The sequence below is a fragment of the Oncorhynchus tshawytscha genome, linkage group LG17 (genome assembly GCF_018296145.1).
Source record: "Oncorhynchus tshawytscha isolate Ot180627B linkage group LG17, Otsh_v2.0, whole genome shotgun sequence".
Classification (NCBI taxonomy): Eukaryota; Metazoa; Chordata; class Actinopteri; order Salmoniformes; family Salmonidae; genus Oncorhynchus; species Oncorhynchus tshawytscha.
The window spans coordinates 20,222,925-20,236,648 of record NC_056445.1 but is presented as its reverse complement, the minus strand read 5'-3'; the positions used below and the strand labels follow the sequence as shown (position 1 = coordinate 20,236,648).

Sequence of the window (13,724 nt, the reverse complement as noted above, 5' to 3'; positions counted from 1 at the left end):
CGTTCATTGACTGCTGTCGGCTCAGATGTTGTTGCCCACGTCCCCTGCACTTCATCAATGTCATCAGCGAGTCTCTGGTAATTACCCACAATGCTGCTTACTCCCCAGAAAAATACCTATCTTGAGTCGACTCTGGTACCTGGAAACAATGATTGAGCAACTCATCAATCTGGCTGGCGTTTCGGTCCAATGTGATTTACAAATGCCCTGACTAATGTTTTCCATTTGGGTTTCTCAGGTATCAATCAATGCTAAACACGTAATTCTTACACACAGCCTTTGTGGCAGCCTGCAAGTAAAGGAGTTCATATATCAATTGAATGAAATGTAATGAAATTCCTGGTGTCAGTTGATTCAGTTTGCATTGGCAGAACTCTATCAACAACCTGTATTTCACAGAAAGAGATCCAGAATCCAAGTAGTGCAATATAAGAGGATAAATGCATTTCAATTAAATCACCTTTTGACAGAATCCCTTTTGATTGGAAACCTTCCATATGTATATGATGATTTTAGAAGTGCTCAGAAAGTGACTTTTTTGGATCTGAATGTGAAAACATTCAAGAGATGAAGGTGCTCGAAGTTGACACATTTTGCATACCCCACCATATCACAAGATATCCATGTATTCATCACTGGAAAAGATAACCAACAGTTGAGATTGATATCATTTAAATGCTAACAACAGGGTTGTCAAACTATTTGATCATTTCTGGAAAACACTTTTTTTTATAAAGATAATGCTTTAACCTTTAACATCAATTATCCAAAAACGTTGAATTATGTTTTAGTTCACACACAGTATGTTGTAGCTTAGAGCCTATTTCACATCATCTGAGGTTTTTGTGTTGTGCCTGCCATCGGTTGAGACACAACATGCTCTTGAATACAGAGTGGGTGTCATGTTTTGGCTGATAAATGTGCTAAAATGGAAATAAATAGACATGTTAACATTCAAACATATCAACAATTCCCTGTGGGAAAGTCTGGAGAATACTTCTAAGGATTACCACACAAAATTGTGTGAATGCAGATGCTGTGTGGGAAGAGCCTGTCTTTTGGGAAATGGCAGTTAAAGACAAGTACACTAAATTTAGACTACCAAATGCCAAACCCCTATTTAGACCCAATTACCATCTATTAAAAGTAAGTTACTAAATATAGTCCAGTCTGTAACATTCTCTATGAAATGGGCTTCAAGTGGTGTAATTTAAGGTAGTGAGCTGAGCTTTGCCATTATTGATGTACAGGATATCACAAAAGTGAGTACACCCCTCACAGTTTTCTAAATATTTGAGTATATCGTTTCATGTGACAACATTGAAGAAATTACACTTTGCTACAATGTAAAGTAGTGAGTGTACAGCTTGTATAACAGTGTAAATTTGCTGTCCCCTCAAAATAACTCAACACACAGCCATTAATGTCTAAACCGCTGGCAACAAAAGTGAGTACACCCCTATGTGAAAAATGTCCAAATTGGGCCCAAAGTGTCAATATTTTGTGTGGCCACCATCATTTTCCAGTACTGCCTTAACCCTCTTGGGCATGGAGTTCACCAGAGCTTCACAGGTTGCCACTGGAGTCCTCTTCCACTCCTCCATGACGACATTACGGAGCTGGTGGATGTTAGAGACCTTGCACTCCTCCACCTTCCGTTTGAGGATGCCCCACAGATGCTCAATAGGGTTTAGGTCTGGAGACATGCTTGGCCAGTCTATCACCTTTACCCTCAGCTTCTTTAGCAAGGCAGTGGTTGTCTTGGAGGTGTGTTTGGGGTCGTTATCATGTTGGAATACTGCCCTGCGGCCCAGTCTCCAAAGGGAGGGGATCATGCTCTGCTTCAGTATGTCACAGTACATGTTGGCATTCATGGTTCCCTCAATGAACTGTAGCTCCCCAGTGCCGGCCACACTCATGCAGCCCCAGACCATGACACTCCCACCACCATGCTTGACTGTAGGCAAGACACACTTGTCTTTGTACTCCTCACCTGGTTGCCGCCACACACGCTTGACACCATCTGAACCAAATAAGTTTATCTTGGTCTCATCAGACCACAGGACATGGTTCCAGTAATCCATGTCCTTAGTCTGCTTGTCTTCAGCAAACTGTTTGCGGGCTTTCTTTAGAAGAGGCTTCCTTCTGGGACGACAGCCATGCAGACCAATTTGATGCAGTGTACGGCGTATGGTCTGAGCACTGACAGGCTGACCCCCCACCCCTTCAACCTCTGCAGCAATGCTGGCAGCACTCATACTTCTATTTCCCAAAGACAACCTCTGGATATGACGCTGAGCACATGCACTCAACTTCTTTGGTCGACCATGGCGAGGCCTGTTCTGAGTGGAACCTGTCCAGTTAAACCGCTGTATGGTCTTGGCCACCGTGCTGCAGCTCAGTTTCAGGGTCTTGGCAATCTTCTTATAGCCCAGGCCATCTTTTATGTAGAGCAAAAAAGAAAAGTCAGATCCTCAGAGAGTTCTTTGCCATGAGGTGCCATTTGAACTTCCAGTGACCAGTCAGTATGAGGGAGTGTGAGAGCGATGACACCAAATTTAACACACCTGCTCCCCATTCACACCTGAGACCTTGTAACACTAACGAGTCACATGACACCGGGGAGGGAAAATGGCTAATTGGGCTCAATTTGGACATTTTCTCTTAGGGGTGTACTCACTTTTGTTTCCAGCGGTTTAGACATTAATGGCTGTGTGTTGAGTTATTTTGAGGGGACAGCAAATTTACACTGTTATACAAGCTGTACACACACTACTTTACATTGCAGGAAAGTGTCATTTCTTCAGTGTTGTCACATGAAAAGATATACTCAAATATTTACACAAATGTGAGGGGTGTACTCACTTTTGTGATATACTGTATGTCCAATTTAAAGTGGTTAAAATTCATTCAAATGTTGATGACAGTAGTATTACAAATATACATTTTAATCCAGTTTTTTTCAAATGGTATGTTAACTTTTTGAAAATACTAATATTAATGGACCAATATACCAACAAATCTGAAAATTAATAGTTAGATGCAAAAATGGCATTTCAGCTTGTGGTGCCTGGCCTTAGTGCAGTAAACTCTCTGTAGCTGGTTTGTCTGCATGGCTCAACATGATAATGGATTTGTACAGGTTTCTGATCAGCCACTGATTAATTTGTCCAACCTGAAGGGCTCTGTAAATCCCAGTACCAAGCGATAAAGCAATACTTCTTCCTATTGTAGTGCACATGCTGCTAGCAGGATATGTTTCATTTTCATTCTGTGTCTGGCACGGGGCACGGGCGGGCAGTGGACACTCAATGATCTCCTGTAAACAGGGGCTGCACTGGGTTTAATCATAAGGGCTCTTCCATTCACCTCTCTCCCTCTCTGTTAGATATGAGGAGTCAGTGTGAGCTTGTATGGGACCGAAACGCACTGTCCACTCACTGGCTACTCATTAAGGGCAGGTTGAAGCCTATGTATAAGTCTATATAATTATTATTTTATCGTACTATGATTGATTTTAAACCCAATGTTACAACATGCCAGCATAAAAGTGGATTTATGAGATGATATTTAGTGTAATTACAGTGATTGTAATTTTATACCCTACTGTGTGACTGGGTTTATTGTAGCACAGCAGTAGATGTTTAGTTTCATTAATCTAAGTCATTTGTCAGAAGTCATTTTGAAGTAGCTACTTCTGAACCGTTTCCTCACAGTTTCAATCACATGACTGACTTGATGTGACTGTGTTGGATGGTTGCCAGTTTATCCTGACAAATTTTGGCTTCTCAGAGATCAGAAATGTAAACTAGTTGGCTACATTTGACATTTTTAAATGTTAGTCATTTAGCAGAACCTCGTAACCAGAGTGACTTCCAGGAGCAATTAAGGTTAAGTGCCTTGATCAAGTCTTGCAAGTCCTGCATGTTGGAGCTCAAAGCCAGGGATTCGAACCAATGACCTTTTGGTTACTGGCCGAACGATCTTAACCTCTAGTACTAGATCACGTTTGATTTATTCTCATTTGGCACCTGGACGTGTTACCTGCCTTTTCTGCCGAGACCTGGCTGGTTGAATGAAAGTTGTTGAGTGCATAAGGTAAATGTCTCGTGTGTCTGTCATAGTACCACTATACAGGATATGTAGATGGCATTTCCCTCCCTCTTCATAGGGAATAGGATATGTTTTCCAGAAGAGCTGACATAAAGTGCCAGCACAACACCCACATGTTTACACTGATTTCCTCACCGCTCTCTTTGATCAGCTGTCAACAGCTGCCCGTTGGATGGATTTGAACAGTCCGGAACACCGCGATGGCAAAGCAGAATGTCACATCAAATGTTTTATTTGTCACATGTGCCGAAATGCTTACTTACAAGCCCGTAACCAACAATGCAGTTTGAAGAAAAACAAGAGTTAAGAAAATATTTATTAAATAAACGTTTTATTTTATTTTTTAGTAACACAATGAAATAACAATAACGAGGCAATATACAGAGGGTCAATGTGCAGCGGTACAGGTTAATTGAGGTAATATGTACTGTACATGTAGGTAGGGGTAAAGTGACTATGCATAGATAATAAACAGTGAGTAGAAGCAGCATAAAAAGGGGGGGTTCAATGCAAATAGTCTGGGTGGCCATTTGATGAACTGTTCAGCAGTCTTATGGCTTGGGGGTAGAAGCTGTTTAGAAGCCTTCTGGACCCAGACTTAGTGCTCCGGTACCGCTTGCCATCACAAACGTTGCCAGAGCCGACCAAAAACAATGTAGGTTAGTTCACTCCAAAAAAGCTACTTGCCAATGTTTCCCTGGTGCTTGTGTGTGTGCAACATGTCACGGATACTTGTGAATACAGCAACAAGATTAGAAGGTGTCCTCTTTGTCAAATTGATTACTCTGCTGTTTTTAATAACTACTAGATAAGAAATTCCTGCCTGGACAGGAGTCAGGAGATCCATGCATCCATCTACTGGATCAATTCTCCCCGTTTCCCTGTTGCAGATTATAGCAGGAAGAGGATGGCATCCTTCAGCTTCAGTGTATTGTGTTTTCACTGATGTTGTTACCTGCTGGTTTCATCCTCAACAACCCCAATAGCAATGTATCATTCCTTTGAAATGGGGCTTGAACAGATCATCTCTGCCAAACTTGAGCTGCCTTTTACCTCTTGGATGTTGCAGTCTGCACATAAGCAATGGTATTGGTTTGTTCCTGACTTCCTTAAATGCTCTCTCTCTCTCTCTCTCTCTCTCTCTCTCTCTCTCTCTCCAGAAAGTGTCATCAATTCACTTTCATTTGCAGGGTCTTAAGAGCACTGCAGTCTAATCCCCTCCTCTTTTTAAAAACAGAAATGTTTTCCACATGCTAGCGCAGCAGCCTGTATGGATGTGAGTGCATAATCTTCCAGTGTCATTTTTCTCACTGGCCTTAAGCCCTCCCACCATCCCACCACTTACCACCCAAATACAATTTGCATCTGCATGCAGCTGGGTGGAGCTGCTGTGCGGTTGTGATTCGCCAGCACATATGGCCTGTGTGGAGTTGATTACGAGTGCAAGCTGAAAGCACTTTAATATGAAGGATACAGTATGGAATGGGTTGCTGAAATGCAATCTTGAAAAATGGCACAGCGGTACACGGTAGGCTGCAGAGTCATATTCTCTTCCATTGTTACACTTTCCCACATTACAATGGAAATCTACCTGAAAGTGAGATCATTGTTTTTCCAATGTATAAGTAGGCTTTGCTGAGAGGAGCCTAGACGTCATTAAAAAAGAAATGAAATAATTTGAACATTTAACATTGTTGTCTAGTTTATAACTAATTGTGCACCGAAAAGTCAGCCAGCTAAATACAGTTGAAGTGGGAAGTTTACATACACTTAGGTTGGAGTCATTAAAACTCGTTTTTCAACCACTCCCCAAATTTCTTGATAACAAACTATAGTTTTGGCAAGTCGGTTAGGACATCTACTTTGAGCATGACACAAGTAATTATTCCAACAATTGTTTACAGACAGATTATTTCACTTATAATTCACTGTATCACAATTCCAGTGGATCAGAAGTTTACATACATTAAGTTGACAGAGTCTTTAAACAGCTTGGAAAATTCCAGAAAATGATGCCATGGCTTTAGAAGCTTCTGGTATGCTAATTGACATCATTTGAGTCAATTTGAGGTGTACCTGTGGATGTATTTCAAGGCCAACCTTCAAACAATTGTAGACCTCCACAAGTCTGGTTCGTCTTTGGGAGCAATTTCCAAACGCCTGAAGGTACCACGTTCATCTGTACAAACAATAGTATGCAAGTATAAACACCATGGGACCACACAGCTGTCATACCGCTCAGGAAGGAGACGCGTTCTGTCTCCTAAAGATGAACATACTTTGGTGCGAAAAGTGGAAATCAATCCCAGAACAACAGCGAAGGACCTTGTGAAGATGCTGGGGGAAACAGGTACAAAAGTATCTATATCCACAGTAAAACAAGTCCTATATTGACATAACCTGAAAGGCCGCTCAGCAAGGAAGAAGCCACTGCTCCAAAACTGCCATAAAAAAGCCAGACTACAGTTTGCAACTGCACATGGGTACAAAGATTGCACTTTTTGGAGAAATGTCCTCTAGTCTGATGAAACAAAAATAGAGCTGTTTGGCTATAATGATCATTGTTATGTTTGTAGGAAAAAGGGGAAAGCTTGCTTGCCGAAGAACACCATCCCATCCGTGAAGCACGGGGGTGGAAACATCATGTTGTGGGGGTGCTTTGCTGCAGGAGGGACTGGTGCACTTCACAAAATAAATGGCATCATGTGGAAGCAATATTATGTGGATATATTTAAGCAACATCTCAAGACATCAGTCAGGAAATTAAAGCTTGGTCGCAAATGGGTCTTCCAAATGGACAATGACCCCAAGCATACTTCCAAAGTTGTGGCAAAATGGCTTAAGGACAACAAAGTCAAGGTATTGGAGTGGCTATCACAAAGCCCTGACCTCAATCCCATAGAACATGTGTGGGCAGAACTGAAGAAGCGTGTGTGAGCAAGGAGACCTACAAACCTGACTCAGTTACACCAGCTCTGTCAGGAGGAATGGGCCAAAATTCACCCAACTTATTGTGGGAAGCTTGTGGAAGGCTACTCGAAACGTTTGACCCAAGTTAAACAATTTAAAGGAAATGCTACCAAATACTAATTGAGTGTATGTTAACTTCTGACCCACTGGGAATGTGATGAAAGGAATAAAAACTTAAATAAATCATTCTCTCTACTATTCTTCTGACATTTCACATTCTTAAAATGAAGTTGGGATCCTAACTGACCTAAGACAAGGAATTGTTCTAGGATTAAATGTCAGGAATTGTAAAAAAACTGAGTTTAAATGTATTTGGCTAAGGTGTATGTAAACTTCCGACTTCAACTGTACATCTTGAAAAATGTCCCTCATTTGCTTTAAATCTATAATAGCATTTACAACTGAAAATGTACAGGCCCATGAAATGCTGTAGCCTACAGTGTGATATGTCATCTTGTTTCAGTCTTGCTTCCTCCATTCTAAAGGATGTACCCACGGCCATGGGATTGAGCACAACCTCTATGGAGAGGGCGGTATTCCATTTTCCTTGGGTTTTGGCCACACTGCTACAGGTCATACAGTAGATTTGCCAAAGCTTTAAGCTGTAGCTGCAACAGGCATTAGCAAAGGCAACAGTGATACAGAGAGAGCCCAGCCCAGAGCCAGTTCCTGTCTATGCATGGGTCTCCTTTCTACAGTACGATAAACATGGGGATGAATCTATAAATCCTACACCATCTGCAGTTCCACGCCATCACTGAAACCCGTTTATCACTTTGTGGTTACTGTCGACTACTATATCAGCATGAGGCTGCAGGACAACAAGAATCCCCTGCCATTAGCACCCCTGCCTATGAAATTGCCCGTGAATAATTCAATATCAAAATGTTCATATCAGCTATTCAATTGGGCTATATGTCAATCCAGTCCCATCCACTTTCAATTATTTGCATAAAGATATTTATCCCGCGGTTGTTCGGTTTGACAGGACCATTGGGTCAGTCCGATAGAGCAGCGGCGCGGGAGGTGATCCCCTCTCCCTTCCAGCCACTCCCACCGACGAGCTCTGTGCTCTCACTCGCCCGTTTAGCTTGAGTTGCTTCAGATGCTGCAGCTACCGTAGTCGCTCTATCTCCCCATAACAGCAGTCATGGCGACAGAGGTCCAACCGCTCACTCTGGATCGAGGTAAGACGCACAACCATCGGATTCGCTTTCTTGTTGAATTATTTATGGTTCCCGAAACTTGAGCGAACGATGCATTGGCGGACCACATTTAAGTTGAAACTACTATATGCTATTATTTCAATTTTACATTCGTCAGTTTATATTTCTCTCTCGCTGGATTCCGTTATTGGCTGGGAATAAAATGCCTGGACCGTTTGATGCGCACTCTGCAAAATTGGATAAAACGGCTTAATTAAATAATACTGTTCAGCAATATTATAACGAATGTGTTATTAACCCACAGTATTACATCCCACTGCATATGAATAGAGTGGATTTATCTCTGTTATGTAACATTCAGTAGAATATTATCTCGCTGTATTCTTCACTTCGTGATTGGGAGAAATAATTTATTGGGCGCAGGGATCCAATCACGCGCAAATCCTTACTTCTCTTGATATCCGACAACTTTTGGATGGGTAGGCGTAAGAATAGATAACAAACAGCTTTTTTAATCGGTTTATATTTTTCTTGAATATAATGGTAACTTGGACAGTAATAAGGGGTACAGGTCTTCACCCCATAGCATACCTGTTGTCGGCAGTGAAAAATGAATTCACCTGCAGCATTATTCTAAAAGGAAGGGTGAGTCCACAATGTCGTCTACCAATAGCCTACGTCATATTTTGAGTCATAATAGGCCTACTTGCACAATTTTGGACCCCCTTGTGGCCCCCCCTAAATGTGGAGTATGAAATCATTTTTACATAACTAATTTTTGCTATTGTTCTGTTTTTACATCCCTTATTAGACAGTGGCAACGATGATGATTATGAACATGGTCTTTTGCCTGCTAATGCCTGCAATGTAGTGAAGAAAACGATGACAACAATAACGTCTAGTGTAACTGGCCCCTCTAACAGTACAACTGGCTCCAGATTGGCCCCCCCAGTTGAACTGGTCTAGGACCGCCACTGAATGTGTAGACTACATTTTAGTCTGTAACTGTGTAGCCTATAGAGTGCTTAAAACGAATCCGGTGGTGAAATGCATTAGTGTGGCTGCATGACACAAATGAAAGGGGGTGGTGTTAAAAATAGAGAAAGATGATACATCTGGAAAAAGTAATGGCCATGGGCCCACTTTGAATTATTGCTACAACAGTCAGTGACAGTAGGAACAACTGTAAACGTCTTGGAATAAACAACTCACGAGAATGTAGAAGGCAAGAGGATACAAACATCTGTCTAAATTGAAAAATGACAAATGGTGACCGCTCTACGTTGTGTTGCACACAGCATTGAGCATGAGTAATCGAGCCTGGTTGTTATCATGAAGGATGGAATGGATGTAAACCGACCGAGGATCCTCAGCGAGTGACCTGTCTTTATACCCAAGGAATAATGGATAATATAACGGTTTTATTCCCATTTTATAAAAATTGGCTCATTTTGAATGATTTACGGTTAATTCAATGCTCAGTGGCAATTGGATTCATTATTGCGTGACTGCAGCAACTGAAAGGGGCTCTATATTAGTCAAACGCCTTCACATACTGTATATGAGCTGTGTGTGCATGGGCAAAAACATGATACAGGGTAAAATGATAAACAAGAAGCTCTGCCCAGTTTCCTCCCACCATCATCAGTTCAAAGGACTCAGTAATTAGGGGAAGGAACATTTCTGGCATTGAGATTCTATTGATAAACAGGTCATTCATTATATGACACATTGGGAAAGTTTTTTAAAAATCCCCAGTTAAACTGTAATATAAATGCCAGTATAGGTTACTCAACCTTTTCCATTTTGTTTGCATAGGTAGACTAGTGAGTCAGAGCCCCTATCATTTCAGAGAGAACATTCGGGTGGCTGCTGTATCCACATGCTCTGCACAGCAGCATTAAGTGGTCACTGCCCCGCAGCAGTGATCATGTAGGGGATCATAATGATAGCTTTACAGGAGCTGTCATAGTCTTTGTCCTTTGTCGCTGTTGCCAATAGTGAAGAAACACTCATTTATATTGAAAAGAAGCCTGTTTTTTTGTTGAAAGCAGGATGTGTTAGGAATTTGTCACAAACACACAAAGAGGCGGGAAACTCAGTGTGCTTTGAGGTCATGACTGCACTTCCTGCTATTGTCTCAGGAAATGACTCAAACACCACTGTCCTGTGGAGAAACAGCCTGTGTTAGAACCTCCCTGCTCATGACACCAAAGTTCTCCTTCAATGATTGAATCTCATTCAAACACTAACTGGCTCCAGGCATGCCAAGACTATTGAAATGGATAGAGATACTGAGAGAGTTCTCATCAACCGTGTGCCATGAAACCCTAATAATATCAGTCAGACTGAGGCTGTACAGTAATCACAGTGAAATGTGTTAGTGTTCTTTCTGCCACATATTTTCAGATGGAGATGCATTTGAGGCCTTTGTGAGCAGAATTCCTATCTATTTGCTGATTGAGCAGTGTAGGAAGACACAGATGGTCAAACAGGTTTCTGTGCTGTGTGAAATTACAGTGGATTTACTAAGAGGCCAAACATCGAGGGAGAGCAGAAGCTTGAAATCTGGAAGTCAATACTTTTTTGATGCTCTCCGTGCATGGTTTATTGCCGTAATAAATATAGATCAACCGCACATTTCCTTGCAAGTTATCACTGATCCTTTGTTTGAGTCTATTCACAGGGGAGAAAGGGCAACACACTGTAGCCTACTCAGGGCCCTAAGCATGTTGTCTCACCATACTGCAGATAGGCTTTGCTTTGCTTGCAGAGGTCACTGGGTTTGTTCATTGTTGCGCAGCAACCTTCCTCTTGTACCTTGCTTTGGGTGATAACAGAGAGGAAGGATTACAGGTGAGGTGAACAGCCAGCTCAGCAATTTCATCAACGGAGAGCTATTTAGAATGGCACAGCTCTAGGTAAGCTCTCATTAGAACCACATTGAAAGGACATTTCATTTGTTTGGGATGGACATCTGCCAGGTAATCAGTCAGAGGAAGGGAGACAAAAAACAAAGTTCAGTGTTATCTGCTTCTGCCTTAGACGGTCCCCATCAGGACTCATTAGCCGAAGAGTGATTTATTTTCCCTCTATAGTCAGGAATGTCACGGCAGGGCCATTTAATGTTAATTCACTCGGCTTATGGGGGGGATTGATAAAGTGAGGTGCGTCCATTTAAAAAGCTGTCCTGTTGAGGAGCTGGCCTTGTGTCTGGCAAGCCCCTGCTGGCCTGTTCCTCTACTCATCCAGAGAATGAGCACAGTAGAGGTTTTTTGTGTGGTAATTTCAGTGTGGTTGCCAATGGCACAAAGGATACGCGGGTCAAACTGGGAAGTGGCAGATGGCATGGCCTCTCCGGGGCAATTTATTCTGGCATGTGTAAGTCAGCCATTCTGGTAGTGACAGTGTTAGGGCATTGCTCTGGGAAACATTACATGTGGGAGTGAGGAATAGCTCAGACTAGTCTTGAATCAATCAGCTATGAAAAGATTCTCTATTAGGACCTTAGATGTCCCAGTAGAGATGGAGAAGATGCACCTGCGTTGCAGTCTCTGTTTTCATCAGCCCCATGTCTTAATGAGCCAGCTGACTTAATTGGACATGCTTATTTACACCGCACAGCACGTGCAGATATTGGAAAATATATTCTATTCAGCTATGCCCTCTATTATGAACAGGGCAATTATGTGAGTATATTGGAGCACTGCCCAGTTTTGCAAACAGCTCAAAATCATGTTTAGACTTTTACTCAAGTGTAGAAAGCAGTGAAGCACTCACTCTTTAATACTGCGGTGTCGAAAGGCTTGGACCCCAGGAAGAGTGAAACAAGCCGTGCCTAAGGCAGGACAGCACAGACCTGTTGTGTTTCAGCACAGCAGCATTGCTAGCTGCTTGTTGTGGTCTTCACATTTATTTATGACACATCCCGAGTGATGGCTGCATTAGTAGATCCAGTCATCAAAGCAGAGCAGAAAGGGAACTCTGTGTACTTGAAAGGCTGACTCATTCTGGAACTGGTGATTGTTTTAGACACCATGCTGTTTATAGTTTGAACATTGTATTTGATCAACATAATACCATTCATTTCTGTGGTCGTCCGTCATTGATTTGATTTTAGGAAATCTCAAGGTAACACACAGCACAGTACTGTATATTATAGATGTATCACTAAACGTCTTTACATTGTCAGTCACAGAAACAGATTTATCACTAAACGTCTTTACATTGTCAGTCACAGAAACAGATTTATCACTAAACGTCTTTACATTGTCAGTCACAGAAACAGATTTACCACTAAACGTCTTTACATTGTCAGTCACAGAAACAGATTTACCACAAAACGTCTTTACATTGTCAGTCACAGAAACAGATTTATTACTAAACGTCTTTACATTGTCAGTCACAGAAACAGATTTACCACTAAACGTCTTTACATTTTCAGTCACAGAAACAGATTTATCACTAAACGTCTTTACATTGTCAGTCACAGAAACAGATTTACCACTAAACGTCTTTACATTGTCAGTCACAGAAACAGATTTATCACTAAACGTCTTTACATTGTCAGTCACAGAAACAGATTTACCACTAAATGTCTTTACATTTTCAGTCACAGAAACAGATTTACCACAAATGTCTTTACATTGTCAGTCACAGAAACAGATTTACCACTAAATGTCTTTACATTGTCAGTCACAGAAACAGATTTACCACTAAATGTCTTTACATTGTCAGTCACAGAAACAGATTTACCACTAAATGTCTTTACATTGTCAGTCACAGAAACAGATTTACCACTAAATGTCTTTACATTTTCAGTCACAGAAACAGATTTACCACAAATGTCTTTACATTGTCAGTCACAGAAACAGATTTATCACTAAACGTCTTTACATTGTCAGTCACAGAAACAGATTTACCACTAAATGTCTTCACATTGTCAGTCACAGAAACAGATTTACCACTAAATGTCTTTACATTTTCAGTCACAGAAACAGATTTACCACAAATGTCTTTACATTGTCAGTCACAGAAACAGATTTATCACTAAACGTCTTTACATTGTCAGTCACAGAAACAGATTTACCACTAAATGTCTTTACATTGTCAGTCACAGAAACAGATTTACCACTAAATGTCTTTACATTTTCAGTCACAGAAACAGATTTACCACAAATGTCTTTACATTGTCAGTCACAGAAACAGACTATAGTAGACTAATAGCTTCTTAGATACGCACTATTAATTAATTGATTCCTCTTGGAAATGGCTCTTTAGAGGACACTGCTTTCAGTAACACTTCAACAGCACTTTCAGTACATTTCTCTCCCAAAGTTGGGCACTCTCTAAAACACCTTCATCGTTGCCTTAGAACATGAATTAGAATGAGCATAAATGTTTTATTTGTTGGCTGCCTCAAGAAATCTTTCCCACAAAGAATTCAGATATGATTTATATTGGCCTTTGTTCTAT

General features: G+C 41.2%; 1 protein-coding gene across 2 annotated transcripts in view; it reads left to right on the top strand.

The window, feature by feature from the left end:
* The first annotated feature begins 8,112 nt into the window (after nucleotides 1–8,112).
* The window catches only part of LOC112217047 (protein lin-7 homolog A), a 28,676-nt gene continuing 23,064 nt past the window's right edge, over nucleotides 8,113–13,724 (top strand). Inside the window, exon 1 of one of the 2 annotated variants that reach the window (XM_024377287.2) lies at nucleotides 8,113–8,270. In XM_024377287.2, coding sequence (XP_024233055.1) covers nucleotides 8,234–8,270 — 37 coding nt within the window. In that variant the 5' untranslated portion in view covers nucleotides 8,113–8,233. The remainder of the gene's footprint in view (nucleotides 8,271–13,724) is intronic. The other variant, XM_024377288.2, reaches the window with a different exon arrangement.